We start from the raw sequence: 21817 nt of genomic DNA on the forward strand, positions 1-21817 counted from the left end.
CTTCTCCCAAATTCTTAAGCTATTACCTATCATTTTACTTTAGAATTTTGAGGCGTTAGCATAGAGAAGAGAACCTGAGAGGAGCAAGAAGTGCTGTTATTGAAGGTGGTGGCATTGAACGACTTGTGGAGGGGAGGGGTTGCCCAAGATTAGTTCAGTGATTTCATAACTTTGTGCAGGGCAAGTTCCACCTGTAATATCATTGTAAATCATGCCATCAACAGGTTAAACTAGCTTGATGACTTAGCTTATATTTACTTTATTTGTAATATATGCTACCAATAGTTAATACTCCTTGTGGAAACTAATGCTTCACGAGTGGCATTGTTCTGCTGGGTCCAATTATTTATCCATTTTGCCAGGTATTCTGGCATTGACAGAACTGTGGAGTATCACAGTGGCCATCTAGATGTAATCTCTGTATCTCTTGCATCTTTTTACTGGAATGCTTGCTCCCTTTTTGTTAAGCAGATACTTTTTATTTTTTATTTTATTTAAAAATTTGTTAATGTCTATTTGTTTTTGAGAGAGAGAGGGAGAGAGAGAGAGAGAGAGAGAGAGAGAGAGAATATGAATGAGCAAGGGAGGGGCAGAGAGAGAGGGAGAAACAGAATCTGAAGCAGCTCCAGGCTCTGAGCTGTCAACAGAACCTGACGCAGGGCTCAAACCCACAGACCACGAGATCATGACCTGAGCCAAAGTCGGATGCTTAACCGACTGAGCCACCCAGGAACCCCAAGCAGATACTTTTAAAATCACAGCTTAAGTACTACCAAACTTAGTTTCTTTTTCTTGTGTTGCATTCTTTCTTTCACACATTTCCATTGAAATTATTATAATATTATCGTAGTCTTTGGATTGTAGCATGGTTTAATAGTTAAGAACACAAAGCTTGGAGTAAGGCTGCCTGCGTTTGAATCTGGCTCTACCACTTACTAAGCTATATGACCTTGGGCAAGTTCCTCAACCTTACTAGGCCTCAGTTTCTTCGTCTCCAAAGTGGATAAAATTGGAGTATCTGTCTCATAGAGTTATTAGTAAGGCTATATAGGTAAAATGTTTTAATATATGTTAAATGCTTAATATGGTTCTTAGCACATGGTAAATTCTAAATAAATGTTAATGATGGTATCTCTTCAACAAATCATTAGCTTCTTGAAGACAGATTGTCTTTGAAGGATAAAAAAAAACCCCTCATTTGATGTGCATTTACTGTGTATCAAGTGCTAAATTTTACTTGTATCTCCAACTGTCACAACAATGTTGCACAGTTAGCATTATACCCAATTTGCACATGAAAAAAAATGAGACTTAGGCTGTTACTTACTCCAGGACAGTCAGCAAATAAGTTGTTTATATTCTCATCATTTGGAAAAGTATCTATGACATACTTATCACTTAGTAAAATCTTCCCTCTTTGTAGACTTAGATTATTCATTTATACCTGTCATCAGTGTCCTCTGCTAAGGCAAAGTATGAAGTCAGTCCTTCTTCCTCAGTGGCTGCAGTGTAAGTATGGTTCAGCAGTATGACAATTCCATAGTCTCTCCAGCTCCTGTGATAGTGACCTCTATTCTCTTTTCATGGCCATAGCTATGCCTTACCTTTCAGAGTTCTCATCTCGGAAATCTGGAATGCTGATCTCTTACTTTCTTACTGGAGTCTCCAGTCCTTCCAGTTCTCATTTCACTCCTGCTTCTGTTCTTCAAGCTTAGCCAGCCCTCTCGTCTTTCTTTTTTTTTTTTTTTTTAATTTTTTTTTTTTTTTCAACGTTTATTTATTTTTTTGGGACAGAGAGACAGAGCATGAACGGGGGAGGGGCAGAGAGAGAGGGAGACACAGAATCGGAAACAGGCTCCAGGCTCCGAGCCATCAGCCCAGAGCCCGACGCGGGGCTCGAACTCACTGACCGCGAGATCGTGACCTGGCTGAAGTCGGACACTTAACCGACTGCGCCACCCAGGCGCCCCAGCCCTCTCGTCTTTCAGGTTATAAACTTCTGATATTTTAGACCCCTTTTAAACTTACTGCCCTTTCAGTGCATTTGGGGGGGGGGGGTAATTTTTGGAGATAAAGTTCACTTAACATAAAATTCATCTTTTAAAGTGTACGATTCAGTGTTTTCAGTGTATTCACAGTATTGTGCTACCCTCACCAGTGTCTAACTCTGGAGCATTTCCATTACCCTAGAGAGAAATCCTGTGCCTGTTAGCAGTCACTCCCAATTTTCCTCTCCGTACATCCTCTGGCAGCCACTAATCTATATTCTGTCGCTATGGATTTGCGTATTTTGAACATTTCATATAAGTGGAATCATAATTTGGCCTTTTGTGACTGGCATCTTTTCACTTACCATGTGTTTTTAAGGTTCATCTGCCTAGGTTGTAACCTGTTCCAGTATTTCTTTTTTTTTTTTTTTTTAATTTTTTTTTTAACGTTTATTCATTTTTGAGAGACAGAACATGAGCGGGGAAGGGGCAGAGAGAGGGAGACACAGAATCTGAAACAGGCTCCAGGCTCTGAGCTGTCAGCACAGAGCCCAACGCGGGGCTTGAACTCACAAACTGCGAGATCCTGACCTGAGCCAAAGTCGGACACTCAACCGACTGAGCCACCCAGGCGCCCCTCCAATATTTCCTTTTTATGACTGAATACTATGCCTTTGTATGGGTATACCACATTTTGTTTATTCATTCATTATTTGATGGACATTTGGGTTGTTTCCATTTTTTAGCTAATATGAATAATACTGCTATGAACACTTTCAGTCTGTTCTTAATTTTATTCCGTCGTTATTTTTCTTCTGGAGGCGTTCATTATCCTTCCATAACACCTACTCTACAGAATTCTTACTATATTAGTCTAACAATTTATATTCTCTGTGTCATATCTGAGCTATAAAGCCCTACAGGAGAAGTTACACAACTATTTCGTGAAACCAACTGGTGGAGCTACACATTCCTGGAATTCTTGATGCAAAGCAAATTTTCCAAGACTCATTCAGGCTATCTTATTATCTTTAACAGCTATTTTACTTCCCTGTTTTCTCAACATTTATCACTGTGTTCTTCTTTCTTAGTAGATGACTTTGACTCTGTCTTCTTTTTGGTGGGAACACATTTATTTCTTGCTCCTAATCTAGAAATTTATTTATTTAAAAAAATTTTTAAAGTCTTCATTCATTTTTGGGAGACAGAGAGAGACACAGTGTGAGCGGGGGAGGGGCAGAGAGAGGTGAATCACAGGATCTGAAGCAGGCTCTAGGCCCTGAGCTGTCAACACAGAGCCCCAGTGGGGCTCAAACCCACAAACCGTGAGATCATGATCTGAGCTGAAGTCGGACACTTAACCGACTGAGTCACCCAGGTGCCCCTAATCTAGAAATTTAGAATCTGTTCTTTCTTTTCCCACTTTGCCTCCCATTTGAATGATAAAAGTATTCCTTTTCCTATGTAATTCCAAACTCTTAATTTCTTAGGACTTTGCTTTAGCCACTTTTCTCTTTTTTTTTCCTCTATCACCTCTTTAAGTAGAAAGTGTTCAAGTTTCCCTTGAACAAAAACAAAACAAAACAGGACACACAAACCAAAAGCAAACAAGAAAACTCTGACAAGGAAACATAAATGTTTAGTAATTACCATGTGCCAGTAATGCTCTAAGAGCTTTATGTGCACTATTGTGAGAAGCCCACTGACCCATTCAAAGGAGGATGCGGAGACTCGGAGCAAGTGAAGAGAGGCTGTAATCGATGTTCTTGCAAGTGTGTCTGATAGATAGGCACACTTGGGGTAGTTGCAGCAGGCAATTTATCTCCTAGGGTACAAGTCCCTCCCCTGATTGCTCTTTGGCTGAGTACTACAGAGGTTACAGCCTTACCCGGAAGTCACCTATGCCCATGTAAGGCAAAAAGTTGTCTGATTGGAACAAATGCACATTCCTTGAGATGACTCAGAGACTTCAGTTCTTTGGTGCATGCTCATTGCAAAGCCTGGAAGAACCAGGAAGTGAAGTGTCTCAGGGTTTGGGACTCCATTGTGTGTGGAGTTGGTACATGTTTCCAATAGGTTGTAAACCTATTGTTAATTAGAAGCATAGTTTTTATTTGGTATTTCTTTAAAAAATTTTTTTTAATGTTTATTTATTTTTGAGAGAGAGAGACAGAGCACGAGCAGGGGAGGGGCAGAGAGAGAGGGAGACACAGAATACAAAGCAGACTCCAGGCTCTGACCTGTCAGCACAGAGCTTGACATGGGGCTCGAACTCACAAACCTTTGAGATCATGACCTGAGCCGAAGTCAGATGCTTAACTGGCTGAGCCACCCAGGCGTACCTATTTGGTAATTCTGAAAAAGAATCATTTCAGTTACTTCTCACACCATCTTAACTCTTTCATAGTAACCTGATATGGTTTGGTACCATTGTGATCATATCAGACAGAAGAAACTTAAGTTTGCAGAGGTTAAGGTCATTCAGGATCATTTAGATGGTTAATGACAGCAGTAGAATTTGAACCTAAGCTGACTGAACCCAGAACCCTTGTGTTTTTATCCGTATTGTTATACTACGAACCTCTCTTTCAGTTTTTATAGAACATTTTAATTTAATTATTTAACTATTTAATTTGTTAAATAAGTATTTAATTTGTTGAATACCACCTGTGTGACACAAAACTCAAAGGTAGAGAAATCAGTGAGAAATTAGTCCTCCTGTAATCTCTTTCCTAGAGAACACTTGCGTGTCCTTCCAGAAGTTTTCTGACCATATAAAAGATTTTAAGTATTTGTGTTTCTCCTCTCCCCACTCCAACAAAAATATTAACACTGTTCTACATTTTACTTTTGGAAAACATATATCTTGGATTTTGGTTTTTGTTATTAATTATAGAGCTGCCTCATTCTTTTTAAAGGGTGAATTGTATTTCATTAATGGATATATCATAATTTATCCAGTTGCCTACTGATGGATACTTAGATTGTTGCCTGTATTTTACTGTGGCTGCAGTGAATGACTTCACATGAGTGTCATGTAGCTTATGTGAAAATGTATGTGTATAATACTTTTCTAAAAGTGAAATTGCTAGGTTAGAGGGTAATTGTTTAAAATTTTGATAGCTCTTGCCAAACTGCCTTATATGGAAATTGTACCAATTTACATCCCCTCCCCCCAAAATGTGTGAGAGTGCCTGTTTCCCCATACCTACCCACTCTACAATAGCAAATTACCAAACTTTTGATCTTTGCTGTTCTGTAAAAAACAGTATTTTGCAATTTTTTAAAAAATTATGAGTGAGATTGATTTTTTTTTATGGGTATAGGATGTATTTGAATTTTCTGGGAATTATCTGTACATATCTGTCGACCTTTTTTCTTTTTTCTTTTTTTCTAGTGGCTGGTTTGCTTTTCAAAGATGATTGTATACCCTTTCTTATAGCAGGGAAATTAGTCCCTTGTGATTGTTACTAATATTGTTTTCCCATTTTATTGTTTTTCTTTTGACTAAGTTTATTGTTTTTTTCTTATAGAAATGTTTTATGTTTTTATAGTTGAATTGATGTTTCTGCTATGATTTTTGAGGTTTGCATCTTTCTCAAAAAGACTTCTGTTACTTTGAGATTATAAAAAATATTACCTCCTGTTTTCTCATTTAATGTTTCATGCTTAAATCTTTACTCCATCTGAAATTAATTTGAGCATTTGGAATTCAACTTGGTTTTTTGTTTTCTTTGTTCCCCATTAGATGGCTATCTAGGATCCGTATGTCATTTATTGGATCTCTAAGCTCCCCCTCCCCAATCTCCCCCTCCCCCCCCCCCCCCCCCCACTGGCTGGAAGTACTGCATATTTGTATCTGTTTCTTGACTCTGTTCTATTCCATTGAACAGTTTGTCTATTCACATCCATTACCAGACTGCTGCACTTCTATAATACATTTTAATAATATATAAGGCTGGGGTGCCTGGGTGACTCAGTTGATTAAGTGTCTCACGGGCTCAGGTCATGATCTCCCAGTTTGTGAGTTCAAGCCCCACCTTGGGCTCTATGATGACAGCTCAGAGACTGGAGCCTGCTTCAGATTCTGTGTCTCCCTCCCTCTCTGCCCCTCTTGTGTTCTCTTTGTCTCTCAAAAAATGAATAAACGTTAAAAAAATTTAAAAAAATATAAGGCTTATGTCCCCATCTCATTATTCGTTTCGATTTTTTTCCGTCTTCTTGCATGTTAATGTTTACTCCATATGAATTTTAGAATTAGTTTTTCTGGTTTTTAAGACATTATTTTTTGTAATTTTCTTTTTTGTGTGTGTTTGAGAGAGAGACCACGCGCACATTTGCATGAGCAGAGGGAGGAGCAGAGAGGATAGAGAGAATCCCAAACTGTCAGTGTGGAGTCTGATGCGGGGCTTAATCTCACAAACTGTGAGATCATGACCTGAGCCCAAATCAAGAGTTGACACTTAACTGACTGAGCCAGCCAGGCATCTCTATTTTTTTTTGTAATTTTCTATTTGTTTGTTTGTAATTTTCAAACTGTTTAAAAGACTAATTTCTGCCAGCATTTCTCATAGTGAGTTTTATGAGATGTTGTTTCTATGAGAATGCTCCCTGTGAAGAGAATTCCACATCAAATATTTTTGAGAAATGTTACATATTATACTCTTCTAGGATTCACAGTACGCATGAATATATATCAGAAGCTCTTTAAAGTTCAGCAATAAAGAAATCTGTTTAGCTTTTAAACCTAGAGTTTGCCAGGGGTGCCTGGGTGGCTTAGTCGGTTGAGCGTCCAACTTCAGCTCAGGTCATGATCTTGCAGTTTGTGGGTTCGAGCCCCGTGTCAGGCTCTGTGCTGACAGCTCGGGCCTGGAGACTGCCTCGGATTCTGTGTCCCCCCTCTCTCTGTCCTTCTCCTGCTCATGATCTGTCTCTCAAAAATAAATAAACGTTAAAAAAAAAATTAAAAAAAAAAACCCTAGAGTTTACCAGATTTGTTTTATCACAGAATCCTTATTTTAGTATAGGATGTTCTTGTGGGTATTCTGTAGAATTTATATGCATATATTGAGCTATCATTTTGTCGTCTTCATCTATAGTTCATAATTTACTGTAACCTGACTAACAGCCCCCCAGTCAGTTTCTCTTAAACTATTCTTGCCGGGGATGCTGGTGACTTTGCCACCAAACTCAATAGACGTTTTTTAAGTCTTTTTAAAACTTGACTTTTATGAGTTTTCGAACCATCTATCATCCATCTTTTGATACATTGTTCTTTTTTCTACTTTGGTGAAATTATTCTCTTGCTTTTTCTCCTACTTTCCCTCTTCCTCTTTAGTCTCCTTTGTGTGATTTTCACTCTGCATCTGTCCTCTGCTCTCTCTCTAGGACATAACACTGTAGCACTGATACTGTATATTTTTTGATGCCTTCTGTATCTGTATCTACAGTCTTTTTTGAGTTGCAAACATCTGTGTTCATTTGTGTTTGATCAGCTTTCCACTTGGCTTATCTCACAGGCTCAACACAGTGAAAACAAGTTTTTTGCTGGCCAGTTTAATGTGTGAATTAGTAGTCCATGGCAGGCCAAGCTCAGGCTGAATTTCAGCTCCAACTTTCCCCTTGATGGGACACAGTCGTCTGCATAAGTGTACCAGAGTACTTGACTGTAGTTCTTGAATTTGTCTCCCCTTTTCTCTCCCTGCTTACTGCCTTAATTTAGACGCTCATGGTTTTTGGTCCAATCTCCTTATCTTTATTATTTCTTTCCATGTTTTTATTTTTTCTCCTTTTAGATCATCATTCTAAGATGGAACTCAGGTGAACTCACCAATCATTGTCTTCACTTTTCCTTTCACACAAAATGTGAACATCTTAGCATTGTACACAAGGCTTGTCCTGATCTGGTCCTTGTATATATTTCTAACATCATACTTTTAATGCCACACATTTTCACACTGCACACTGCCTCTGTCCTGCCCACTGAGCTTCTGGGCCTTAGCACATGTTCTTCCTAGAGTAGTGTCTTCCCATTACTTTTGTCTGATTGGCTAATTCCTGTTGGTCTTCAGGGCTTTTCTCAAGTGTTACCTTTTCCAGGAATCCTTCCCTTATTTAAGCCCATAGTTCTGGTTAGATGTTCTTCCTTTGTTCCATCGTGCTTGGTTTTGTCATGCATAGCAGTCGTGTTTTTGCTGTAGGGAATGTATCTGCTTGTCTGTTGGTTAGAATTAGAGCTTCTGAGAGAGAGATTATGTTTTTTTAAAATTTTTTTAACTTAATTTATTTTTTAAATTTACATGCAAGTTAGTTAGCATATAGTGCAGCAGGGACTTAATGCCCCTTACCCATTTAGCCCATCCCCCTCCCACAACCCCTCCACTAACCCTCTGTTTGTTCTCCATTTTTAAGAGTCTCTTATGTTTTGTCCTTCTCCCTGTTTTTATATTATTTATGTTTCCCTTCCCTTATGTTCATCTGTTTTGTGAGAGATTATATCTTTAATTTCTGTTCTTCTAGGCCCTAGGGTATAACAGTTTTAAAATATACTCCTGAGATCCTTCAGATGTTTTTTAAAGGGTTTTTTTTTGGGGGGGGGGGCTCTTCGTGGTGCCCTCCCACCCCTGCATTACCCCCTCAGTATCCTTTCCTTCTCCACTTTAAAAAGAAGAAAAAAAAATATATATGTATATATATGTATTCACCCAAGATACTGCTTGATTAAAGAAAATGTTCTATGTTTGAATGAAAGGAGAAAAATAAGGAATGGAAAAAAGAAAGGGAGGGAGGAAAGGAATTAAAGAGCAAGAAAGATGAAAGAAAGTCTCAATTTTAACAGTAGCACAGTGCCTAGGACAGTAGGCATTGGAGAAATATGGTTGATTAATCAATTCTGACATCTGCTTTGATAGATTGACACTGAAATGCCCAGCATGACTAACTCAACATGTCAGCTTATTCCCCTTTTCTCCAACATACCACAGGTTTTGAGTTTTTTTTTTTTTTAATTTAAAATATTTTTTAACATACTGGTTGTTCTGCCTCAAGTTCCCTGTTCTTCCTAGACAAATTTTTATAGAATTAATTTATGGGCTTGAATTTGACGTGATAAAATGATTTGTTGTTGTTTCAACACAGCTTCTGGGTCCTAAAAGGTCAACTGTTTTGGTACAACCGTCCTATGAATTTACTTTATAAGTCAGAGGGGAAAAGAGCAATTTTCAATTGGTCTATTTTGGATTTATTGATGAACCATAATTTATCTAAACTAGGCTAACTCATGAAGCTACTACTAACACTTGTTCAACTAAGTAATTTGTATAATTATTTTCAACCTGATGTAATGTTTTTCTTTTTCAGCTTGTGAAACTTTGTATCGCAATGATTGATACCGGAAAGGCCTTTTGTGTTGCAAATAAACAATTCATGAATGGGATTCGAGACCTGGCACAATATTCTAGTAATGATGCTGTAGTTGAGGTTAGTATTATTAAAATTAGTTAATATGTTAAATGCAACAGGATGTTAAAGAATTATGCATTCATTTATTAAATGTATTAGTGGCTATAGTGGTAAAATAGTGGAATAGAAAAGCTATCACCTATTGGTCTTATTTTCTATAATTCTGTTTTCTAGCATAGTTGGAAGTTGATGGATGATTTGCATTGTGAATGTAAGCTTACTTCTGGTAGGTAAGCTGAATCCTCTACAAGAGGGCCTGAGCAGGCAGAGGAGGATTATGCTCCCTAGTAGGAACTTATAGGGGCAAGCAGAGAGCATTAAACCTTAAGAATAGTATTTAACTGTATGTATGGGGCTGTATAGGAAAGTTCTTGTCAGCTCGCTATGCTTGGTTAACTTAGACCCTTGCTGTACTCTGTGGTATTATGTTATTTCTTCCAGGAGGAATAATACCTGGTTAGGTAATGGATGTGCTTTCATGATTATTTGACTCCGGGATGTCTAAATGTGCAGTCTTGATACACTCAATTTTACCTTTAGGTTTATATGTGCCATTACTATTTGTTAGCATACTCCTACTGATATGACAATATTAATTCTTTGACTGTTCTGGGGTTTTATGTCACTCACCACATGTAGACTTGTCCTCTTTGCAGAGTATGCCCATGAGGCAATGCCATGAAATTGCCCTTGCAAGTAAATGTCATTGTTTACAATGTAACTTGATCTTTCTGTCAGAAATGCTGAAGTAACATTTTTGTGACCTATTTTAGTGGCTTTTAAGTGACTTGGTTTTCTTTTGGTTTCTTTCATAGACAAGTTTAACCAAGTTTTCTGACAGTCTTCAAGAAATGATAAATTTTCACACAGTAAGTGTCAGCAAGTAGGTGTTACTATGACCATGTTAATATTTAGTATATTCCTTGAGTGGCAGTATTTTACAAAAGTACTTAAGTTGTAATTCAATAACTTTAAATTGTCAGCTTTTTAGTTGGGTGGATCTAACGTGTGTGTGTATGAGACAGAGAGAGATTTTATTTCTCATTCTAGTAAGGTGAACTTAATATCACTGAAACATATACCCATAAGAGCTATTTTTTTGTTTAAGTTGTGCCTTTGGGAGTCCTTAAGGAATTATTTTAAGAATGACGAAGTAAAAGTCATCATTCTAAATTTAGCTATTTCTTTTAAATACTTACAAATATATCCTCTTTGTCTTATCAGTTGCCAGTATTAAAGACTGCTGTATTCTTTGGGCAATTTATATGTGTCTTTAAGATGAGGGCATTTAGCCTTCAAGAATGAGGGATACTTTTAGAATGTCAAGAAATTCCTTTATAAATTTTGTAAAACTTTACTGAAAACATGGTAGCTTATGAGTTATACATTTTTTTTATTTTTATTGAGATATAATTGACATTATGTTAGTTTTATGTATACAGCGATTCCAAGTAACGATTCTGTATTTGTATATACTACAAAATGATTACTGCAGTAAGTTCAGTTAACACATGTACCAGTACATAGTTAAAATTTATTTTTCTTGTGATGAGAATTTTTAAGACTCACTCTCCTACCTACTTTCAAATATGCAGTACAGTATTATTAACTGTAGTCATCATGCTGTTTGTTACCTCCCTACAACATATTCATTGAATATTTTATAGACATTTACACCCTTTGAACCCTTTCACCCGCTACCCCTGCCTCAGGCAGCCACCAGTCTGTTCTCTATATGCTTGAGCTCATTTTTTGTTGTTGTTGTTATTTTTCAAAGATTTTTTTCTTGTTTCTTTTCTTTTTTTTTAGAGAGAGAGTGGGAGCAGGACAGGGGCAGAGGGAGAGAGAGAAAACCTTAGCAGGCTCTGCGCTCAGTGTGGAGCCTGACGTGGGGCTTGATCTCACTGCTTGATCATGACCTGAGCTGAAATCAAGAGTCGGATGCTTAAATGACTGAGCCACTCAGACACCCTTATTTTTAAAATTTTACATCTGAGTGCAGACACTATTTTTCTTTTTCTGTCTGACTTATTTTGCTTAGCATAATGCCTGCAAGATCCATCTGTGTTGTTGCAAATGTCAGGAGTTCATTATTTTTTATAGATGAATAGTATTTCAGTGTGTGTGTGTGTGTGTGTGTGTGTGTGTGTGTGTGTGCGCGCGCGCGTGCGTGTGTATGTGTATTACATCTTTATCCACTCATACATTGATGGATATTTAGGGTGTTTCCATATCTTGACTATTGTAAATAATGCTGCAGTGAACATGGAGGTGCATATGTCTTTTCAAATTAGTGTTTTCACTTTTTCTGATCATACGTAGAAGTGGAATTGCTGGATCATATGGTAGTTCTAATTTTAATTTTTTGAGGAATTTCCATATTGTTTTCCACAGTGGCTGCACCAATTTGCATTGGCACCAACGGTGTACAAGTGTTTCCTTTTCTCTGTGTCCTTGCAAACATTTGTTATTTCTTGTCCTTTTGGGTTTTTTTTTTCTTGTCTGTTTGATAATAGCCATTCTAACAGGTATGAGGTGATGTCTCATTGCATTTTGATTTATGTTTCCCTGATGATTAGTGGTGTAGAACATCTTTTCATGTATTTGTTAGCCAGTTGTATGTTTTCTTTGGAAACATGTGTGTTCAGACCATATGCCCATTTTTTAATCGGATTTTTTTTTCCTATTGAGCTGTATGAGGTCCTTCCTTCCTTCCTTCCTTCCTTCCTTCCTTCCTTCCTTCCTTCCTTCCTTCCTTCCTTCCTTCCTTCCTGATATTAACCCCTTATCAAATATATGATTTGCAAATATTTTCTGCCATTCAGTAGTTGCTTTTTCACTTTGTTGTTGGTTCCTTTGCAGTGCAGAGACTTTTTAGTTTGATGTAGTCCCACTTGTTTATTTTTCCTTTTGTTGCCTTTGTTTTGGTATCAAATCGAAAAAATCATTGCCAGGACTGATGTCAGGGAGGTTACTGCCTGTGTTTTCTTCTAGGAGTTTTATTCTAGCACCTGGCAATACAGAGGGTTCTGGTCTTATTTTCAAGTCTTTAATCTATTTTGAGTTAATTTTTGTGTTATGTGCCTCTTAAAAAATTTTAAAAAGCTTAACATATATGACTGTCATATAATTATTTGGTGCTTCAAAATTATCAACACCTACTCTTTATAAAAATCTGCCAGTTTTTGGTTCTTAGTTTATTTGATTTTCTTACTTTTTTGGTTTTTTTTTTGGTCAAATTAAGGGTAAAGTTATCTGGTTATATTTATTTTAATTGTACTTCAAATTTTAGCTGTTCTGAAATTAGCATGTACAAGTATTGCTTCATTTCCGGGTTTCAGTTCTTTCGAGTATAGATCCAGGTGTGGAGTTACTGGTGCATATGATACTTCTATACTACTTCCTTCTTAAGGAAACACTGAACTGTTTTTCACAGAGCCTGCACCATTTTACACTTCCAGCAGCAACGTGTGAGTGTTCTGGTTTTTCACATCCTTGTCAACGTTTATTATTTTCCATTTTTTTGATCATAGCTGTCCTGGTAGGTGTGAAGTAGTGTCTCACTGTGGTTTTGATCTGCACTTCTCCGATGCTTAATACAGTTGAGCATGTTTTCATGTGTTTATTGGCCATTGTGTATTTTCTGTCATTGTTACCATTGTGGCCATTTGAGTCCTTTGCCTGTTTTTAAATTGGAATTTTAAAAATTGAATTCTTTGTATATTTTGGATATTAATTCTTATCAGATAAATATGTAAATATTTTCTCCCATTCTGTATAGGTTGTCTTTTCAGTTTCTTGATAATATCCTCTGATGCACAAAAGTTAATTTTGATGAAATTCAGTTTATTTTTTTTGTTGTTCCTGCTTTTGGGGTCATATCCAAAAATCCATCGCCAAATCCCGGATCATGAAGATTTATCCCTTTGTTTTCTTCTAAGAGGTTTTTTTAGTTTTTTAAAAAGTAATCTCTACACACATCATGGGGCTCAAACTTATAACCCCAAGATGAAGAGTTGCATGCTCAATTGACTGAGCCAGACTGGCACCCCTCTTCTTAGCATTTTATGGCTTTATCTCTAATATTTTGCACCAATTTGTTTTCTTAGTGTCTTCTTATTCTCTTTCTACCTTCTAGAGGATTTAGATGCCAGTATATAGTATGTTTGATTTGTTTTTAAATCAAGTGATCATTTGGATTTAAACTTCCTAAAAAATGTAATATAGTAAGAACTAATTTTGGGGGGGATAAAAGCTATTGATTGAAATTAACATAAAAAGTTAAATGTTTTCTCCATATTATCTTTTGTAATAGTCTTATTTCTGATATTTTCTTTAAGTCAGTAAGTCTTGCATTATTACTTTACATAAGAATACCTTGGCTCTTTGTTATAACTTTAAATGTGAAAATTTATGGTTAAGATAAACACTTGGCAAATAAATTGTTTAAATGTGTATTGGTAGATTTCATGTCAACAAATCTTCAGGGTATTTTAATAATCACTTTCAGTTTTCAGTTTGTTGCTTTATATGAAGGGAATAATAGAATTTGCTATGCCTATATGTAAGAGTGTTGCGAGGAACAACAATATGTGAAAGTAGACTCTGGAGAGTGACACTTCTTTCTTTACTATATCAGTTGGCATACGTTCAGGAAAACAAGCCACTTAGGATATTTCTGACAGAAAGATTTTAATACAGTGAGTTGGTTACAAAAGTGTTGGAAGGGCTGGAGGAATAAAAAGAGTTAAGGTGGTGCCATCTAGAGATTAGTAAATATGGGAAGTAGCTATTGCCCCTGGGGCTGGAGGAAATGGGAAACTGTTCCCCAGAGCTCCTAAGTATTGCACTGTTGAGAATACAGCCAATGTAACTTGGCCAGGAAGCCAGGAGCTTGCCTTCCTGTGGTTGCTGCAGAGCCAAGGAGCCGGTAGTCCCACTGAAACTGCCCAGATTGGTCATAGATGGCTGCTCAAAGTTGGTGTGGCTCACAGATGCTCACTGATGGCTATGTCGGAACAGAAGCAGAAAAAACCGTGGCTTCCTCTATGTCCTGCTGTCATTGGCTTACATTGGCAGAACCTAACCTCTCTGTTTGCAAGGAGGCCTAGGAAATATACTTTGCAGATTTCTAGCATCTGGCAATACAGAGGAGGAGCCCATGAAAGGGTGATGTGGTGGCGAAAGCCAACAATTAACCAACACATCAGCCATAAAGCTTATAATTTCAAAATATTTTTGGCAGGCAAATTATTGTGCAGCTTAATGAGTTTTATCCTTAAAGCTTTTTATATGACTTTTCTTTTTTCCATATTCTCCATATCCAACATATTAGCAAAATTACACCCCAAATCCAACTAACAGTAGTTTCTCTGCCACCTCCAAGTCTACAATACTACCACCTCTTGTTTAGGATTATATCATAGCCTTCCAACTTGTGTTTCTGCTTCTCTTCTTGCCCTTCTACAATGAGTTCTGTATACAGGAGCCAGAAAGAACTTAAAAATATAAATTAATTTACAGCATTCCACTATTGTAGCTTCCCGTCACACTCAGAATAAAACCCAAACATGGCATACCCCAGCCCTATGACCAGACTTCTGCTGATAACTCCCTGATCTCATCTCTGTTTTCTGCCTGGCTGTAGCCACATGGACTCTTTGTTGTTCTTTAACATATCAAAGTAATTCTCATCTTAGGGCCCTTGCACTTGCTATCTATTCTGTGCAGAATGTTCTTTGTTCATATCCATGTGTGGCTATTTTCCTTAAAGTATTCTTTCTCTTTCTACACGTCTCCCTCACTTTATTTAGGTCACTACCTCTCAGATAAGCCTTCCTTGACCACTCTGTCATCACTTAGGTTACCTTACTCTGCCTTTTACACACACACAGGCACACGCACACACAATATACACATATATCATCTGATTCTTAAATGTATGTATGTACTTAATTTATTGTCTAAGTTCCATGACTGCAGGCATTGTGTTATATTCATTTCTGCTACTACCACCTAGAAGATTCCTGGTAGAAAGTACTTTTGCAGAGTTAAGGAGACCAAGGTTATGAACTTAAGAAAATTCTTAAGTGTTTTTTTTTATAGTCATTAAATGAAAAAAATTTGTTAAATCAGTGACAGCACATACCAAATAGATAATTAAAAGTATTTAATGTTTTAAACATTTTTCTTTTATTGTTTCTGGCACTTGAAAACTTCGGGATCTCTATTTTCACTAAAATTTATGTTGCTTTAAAAAGATGCTTTGCAAACCGATAGGGGATTACTCTTTGCCTGCCTGTCTGCATAGAGGACTTAAGGCTGTAGGTTGGTGAGCTTGTGTGTGTTGATATATATACTATACATGTATCTATAGAGAACTCTTTGTTTTGTACTATATCGAGATGTCCAGTGCCTTTCTAATTTTATCCCATATTTTTTTAGCATCTCAGAAATTTTCCTAATAGATAGAAGTATGGAATTGTAAGACCTTGCTTTACTACCTTTTAATTTCCTTTCCTTTTATAGTTGCTATGTTGTGTGCTTTACCTGGCCTTTTTGTTTCTTGTTAACAAATACTTTAAATTTTTCCCAGTAGGAGTGACTCGTGTGTACTTGAATCAGAATTCTTATATTTGAGGCAAAGATTCTTCCTTCATCATAATACTGCATACTTTGCTTTAGCTAAAATATGACCAGGGATGACAGATCTCTTGTTTACTGTTACATCCCTAGTACTTGCATAATTCTTTTCCTGGGGAGGTCATTTAATTTTACTAAGCTTTGTGCTCCTCCTTTGTAAAATGAATGTGTTTTACTAAATGACTTTTAGTTATAAACATTCTATGATTACACAGCATTATTTATTATAAGATTTCAATATGATCTCAGAGCCATTTGTTAAAATGTGGGAAAAGCCTAGTTACATAAAATGCTTTACTTTAGTAGCATTGTCTACAATGAAATTTTAATTACATAGCATTACAGGGCAAAGGAGGCTTTATAGGACAAGACAAACTGCTTTCTAAAATGCAATAAACGCGGCAATCTGCTTAAATTCTGTAGCAGATTTTGTAATACTTAGATTTTGGTGTATCTGTGTCACAGTAAAAAGCTGGATATTCTGCAGATGTCATTTATGAATAACTTAATAAATGGGTTTAAATAAAGGTTTAAAATAATAGAGCCATTTGGGTTTTTAGCCAAGATTAAACATAGATTGGGATTAGTTTATCTGGTCATTTAAAAATTATTTGGATTCTTTTGTGATTTATTTCTTCTGTAAGAATGGATATTATTGTCCCTTATTCCTTATAGAATGAGAATTTCCTAGGGTTGTTCTCTAACCCATATGTCTTTATAAGGCACCAATTCATGGCTTTTTCAGAGCAGGTCAGGCGTGCTGATTTTTAAAATTTTTAAATGGAATGGTCAGGCGTGCTGCATTCTATTACATACTGGAGTTGGCTTGAACACTGACTTTTCTGGAACATAGAGATTTCTGTAACTTCACTGATGACTCTTGGATTCTAATTTGCTGTTGGTGTAAGGAAGTTGGAATTTTTATTTGATTATTATTTTTGCTGAATGAAGCTTTAAGGTTGAATTGCTGCATAAATTCTATAAAATGTGTAACCTTTTTATTTTTATTTTTTTCTGAGTTTGATTTTCCATATTACAGCTGTCCACTCATTCACTCAGTGGATGGTTTCATGAAAATGTCATGTCCTATCTGGGTGTTGGTGGAAAATTTTTAAAAGTTTAAAATGGAATTATGTTAAAATAAGAAGTATTTAATAAGTAAATCATTTCTTTTTAATAGAATTATGTTAAAATAAAACATACTGTTGGGGAGATATTACATATTGAATGAGTACAATACTTCTAAATATCTAAAAAGTATTTTAATGAGAAACTTGAGCTAGTTTCCATGAACATAACTTTTTCTCAAAATAGGTCTTATCATGAAATGATTTCAAGCAATTCTTGGTCAAGATTTTAAAATTGTTGATCTTTTCAAATTCTTGGTCATTGTCATTGATAAGAACGTTGTCTCCATAAGTAGTCATATTAGTGAAAAGCAGGTGAGTATTTATTGCCCTTTCCTCCTGATTGACAGGAGCTTGGTTATTACTCTTTCCTCCTGATTGGCAGGAGCTTCTTTATCCCGTGTAATTAGAATTCAGATAATTCTGTCTCTTTAAGTTGTACTTTAAAGGAGCAGTCATTCATTTGTTATCCTTTTTTTCTTTCATTGACAAAAGTAATGCTTAAATTTTCTGAGATAAACTGAATAGATTTTGAATAAAATAATGATAAACCTTTTCTGCAGGTATACACAGAAGTTGGTCTTCCTACTTTTTTCTTCCTTTAATTTACTTCTAATAATTGTCTTTGTGGATCTAGATTATAGCACTGACTCCCTAGTGACTCATTCTCAGCCTCTCCATTCCAATACAGCGAATCCACACAGTTTGTCAGTGTATGTGAATGGTCAGAAATATTAAGCATTGCTTGAAATAAATTAATCAGATAGCAGAATGTTACTTTAGCCATATCTTGAAGTCAATAGCTAGTATTAAATCCATAAGTTGAGATTTATTCCTCCTAAACTTCCTGAATTTTACTTAAAAAAATTTTTTTTTAATGTTTTTCATTTTTCTTTTTTTTCAACTTTTTTTTTTTTTTTTTTTTTTTTTGGGACAGAGAGAGAGAGACAGAGCATGAACGGGGGAGGGGCAGAGAGAGAGGGAGACACAGAATCGGAAACAGGTTCCAGGCTCCAAGCCATCAGCCCAGAGCCTGACGCGGGGCTCGAACTCACGGACCGCAAGATCGTGACCTGGCTGAAGTCGGACGCTTAACCGACTGCGCCACCCAGGCGCCCCTAATGTTTTTCATTTTTGAGAGAGAGAGAGCACTAGTAGATGAGGGGCAGAGAGGGAGACACAGAATCCAAAGCAGGCTTCAGGCTCCAAGCTGTCATCAGAGAGCCTGATGCAGGGCCCAAACCCACAAACTGTGAGATCATGACCTGAGCCAAAGTTGGACGCTTAACTGACTGAGCCACCCAGGAGCCCCGAGAACTTTTTTTCTTATTTTGTGTTTGCAGAAGTTTAGAGTACAGATCTTTTTCTGTATGAAATTGACATTTCATGTTGAAGTCCTGTATGATTTGCTTCATTTAATAACTTCATAGTTGTTTATAGCTTCATTTAATAACTTTGATACAAAAAGATAGGTCAAAGAAGAGAATTTGGACCACTGTGATTGTATTCTGAATGTAATGATTTTCTGGCAGTATTTAATGAAAAATTTGTCCATTATGGTGGGGAAACAACAATCAGTAGAAAGCAAATGTATTTAAGTACGAAAATGAAACATATGTCTTAAGGTTCAGAAATTGATGTGTGTATAATTTTCTGCATACTTAAAATGTTTTAAAATAAATATTGAAAGATAATAAAATGAAACATTTCATAAATAGGAAATACTAATTCGTTGTAGTTAATTCAATAAATGTTACTCTTATGTATGATCACAAAATAAAATTTTCAAAATGTTTTTTGAAATCAGCAAATGCCTACAGTCCCATTTAAATGATTATGTGCATTTATTTATTTATATTGGTTTCAAGTTTTAGTTGTTTTTGAGAGAGAGAGAGAAAGAGGATGAAAGTGAGCAAGAGAGAGCGAGAGCGAGAGCGAGAGCGAGAGAGAGAGAGAGAGAGAGAGAGAGAGAGAGAGAGAGAGATGGGCTCACCCAAAGTGGGGCTTGGGCTCACCTGATGTGGGACTCTAACTCATGAATCATGAGATAGATCATGACCTGAGCTGAAGTCAGATGCTTCACAGCTGAGCCACCCTGGGGCCCTCGAGTTTTTATTTAAATTCCAGTTAGTTAACATATAATGTAATATTAGTTTCAGGAGTACAATGTAGTGGTTCATCACTTACATGGAACACCCAGTGCTTATCACAATAGATTATGTACATTTAATTTCATCTTCAGAAATAAATGTTTTTTTGTTTTTTATTTTATTTTTTTAAGGATAGTCCTTTGAGTCAAATACATTTATTTTATGGAAGATACACCAAAATATTTTTTAATTTAATTTTATTTTTTAATTTACATCCAAATTAGTTAGCATATAGTGCAACAATGATTTCAGGAGTAGATTCCTTAGTGCCCTTACCCATTTAGCCCACCCCCGTTTCAGTAACCCTCTGTTTGTTCTCCATATTTATGAGTCTCTTATGTTTTGTCCCCCTCCCTGTTTTTATATTATTATTGTTTCCCTTCCCTTAGTTCATCTGTTTTTTCTCTTAAAGTCCTCATATGAGTGAAATCATATGGTATTTGTCTTTCTCTGACTCATTTCACTTAGCATAATAGCCTCCAGTTCCATCTACATAGTTGGAACTGGCAAGATTTCATTCTTTATGATTGCTGAGTAATACTCCATTGTATATATATACACCACATCTTCTTTATCCATTCATCCATCGATGGACATTTTTGGGCTCTTTCCATTCTTTGGCTATTGTTGATAGTGCTGCTATAAACACTGAGGTGCATGTGTCCCTTTGAAACAGCACACCTGTATCCTGTGGATAAATGCCTAGTAGTGCAATTGCTGGTTGTTGGGTAGTTCTATTTTTAGTTTTTTGAGGAACCTCCATACTGTTTTCCAGAGTGGCTGCACCAGCTTGCATTCCCAGAAATAAATTTTTTAATAATTAAAGATAAAACAGCAAAATTTCATCAAGAATCAGAATTTGGCTAATTAACATCAAAAGCCAATAATAACTAACTACTGAAAAGTGTAAGAATCAAAAAAGAATCAATTGCGTTCTTTTTTTTTTTTTAATGTTTATTTTTGAGAGAGAGAGAGAGGGAGGACAGAGTGTGAACAGGGGAGGGGCAGTGAAAGAGGGAGACACAGAATTCGAAGCAGGCTCCAGGCTCTGAGCTGTCAGCATAGAGCCCGACGCAGGTCTTGAACTCATGAACCGTGAGATCATGACCTGAGCTGAAGTTGGACGCTTAACTGACTGAGCCACCCAGGTGCCTCCAATTGCATTCTAGTAGGAACACCTCTTAAATGATGATGCTAACAAAACAACCATATGTATCTTATTAGTAGAAGAAATGTGAAAAGTAAGAACAAATTAATAGCAAAAATTTGTGAAAGAGCCAAAGAAAGATGAAATATTTGACAACGGGTACTAAGCGAAGAAGTGATGACAAACAAATTGTGACTGCAGTAGTTTTGGGTGATTCAAATGGTAATGCCAGGGGGAACATTATATAGTTTTGTCAAAGCAGTAATTACTGCATTTAAATACTTTATAGAGCAAGTCAGACAAATAGTATTAAAATATAATTTTAGCAAAAAAGATTCATTTTAGCAGTTAATTTCTTTTTTAATTAAAATGTTTTAAGTTTATTTATTTATTTTGAGAGAGAGAGAGAGAAAGAGAGAGAGTGAGCAGAGCAGAGAGAGAGAGAATCCCAGGCAAGCTCTGCACTGTCAGCTCGGAGCCGGACTTGGGGTTTGAACCCACAAACCACAAGATTATGACCTGGGCCGAAATCAAGAGTCAGAAGATTTGGATGCTTAACCTACTGAGCCACACAGGCACCCCAGCAGTTGTTAATTTCTGAATGGTTGTACCAAATAGTTTACAACTTCTTAAATCACTGTAAAAACTTACATAAACACGACACTAATATCTTCTGTATGACTGTTGACATCTTATTTATCTCTGTTTAACAACCACCCCAAAATTTAGTGACTTAAAACAACAACTATCATGTGTTTGGGCAGGGTTTGGGGAGGCCACCTAGTCTCTACTCCAGTTGGTGTTGGCTGAGTGGCTTGTATATGGCTGGAGGATCCAATTTGTCTGGTGCCTCAGCTGGGGTGGCTAGAATGGGTGAGGTTGGCCAGGTTTCTCCTGCCCTTTGGAGTCCGTCATTCTCTAGGACTTCACTCTTATAATGTGGTCTCTCCACAGGAGGGTAGTCAGACTTAATTTTTTTTTTTATTTTAGAAGAGAGAGCATGACTAGGAGAGATGGGCAGATGGGGGTGGGGGGGAGGGAGGGAGGGAGAGAGAGAGAGAGAGAGAGAGAGAGAGAGAGAGAGAGAGAGAGAGAATTCCAAGGCTCCTCACTCGGCATTTACCCTGATGTGGGCCTCAATCAATACCACAACCCTGGGATCATGACCTGAGCTGAAATCAAGAGTCTGTCGCTCAACTGACTGAGCCACACAGGTGCCCCAGGTAGTCAGTCTTCTTAATGTGATAGCTGGCTTTCAAGTGAGTGAAATCAGTAGGTGTAAGACTTCTTATGGGCTTGGCC

The 21817-nt window shown here is 36.8% G+C and overlaps 1 protein-coding gene across 10 annotated transcripts in view; it reads left to right on the forward strand.

Moving 5' to 3' along the window:
• The window catches only part of ACAP2 (ArfGAP with coiled-coil, ankyrin repeat and PH domains 2), a 155305-nt gene that overhangs the window by 59660 nt on the left and 73828 nt on the right, over positions 1-21817 (forward strand). For 8 of the 10 annotated variants that reach the window (XM_023260282.2, XM_023260284.2, XM_023260287.2 and 5 more), the window contains exons 3-4: positions 9348-9467; positions 10265-10318. In XM_023260282.2, the coding sequence (XP_023116050.2) occupies positions 9348-9467; positions 10265-10318 (174 nt within the window). Of the gene's footprint in view, positions 1-2695; positions 3005-9347; positions 9468-10264; positions 10319-21817 lie in introns of those variants that run through there. The other 2 variants (XM_023260286.2, XM_045037108.1) reach the window with 2 other exon arrangements.

Source organism: Felis catus, chromosome C2 (assembly GCF_018350175.1).
Source record: "Felis catus isolate Fca126 chromosome C2, F.catus_Fca126_mat1.0, whole genome shotgun sequence".
Lineage (NCBI taxonomy): Eukaryota > Metazoa > Chordata > Mammalia > Carnivora > Felidae > Felis > Felis catus.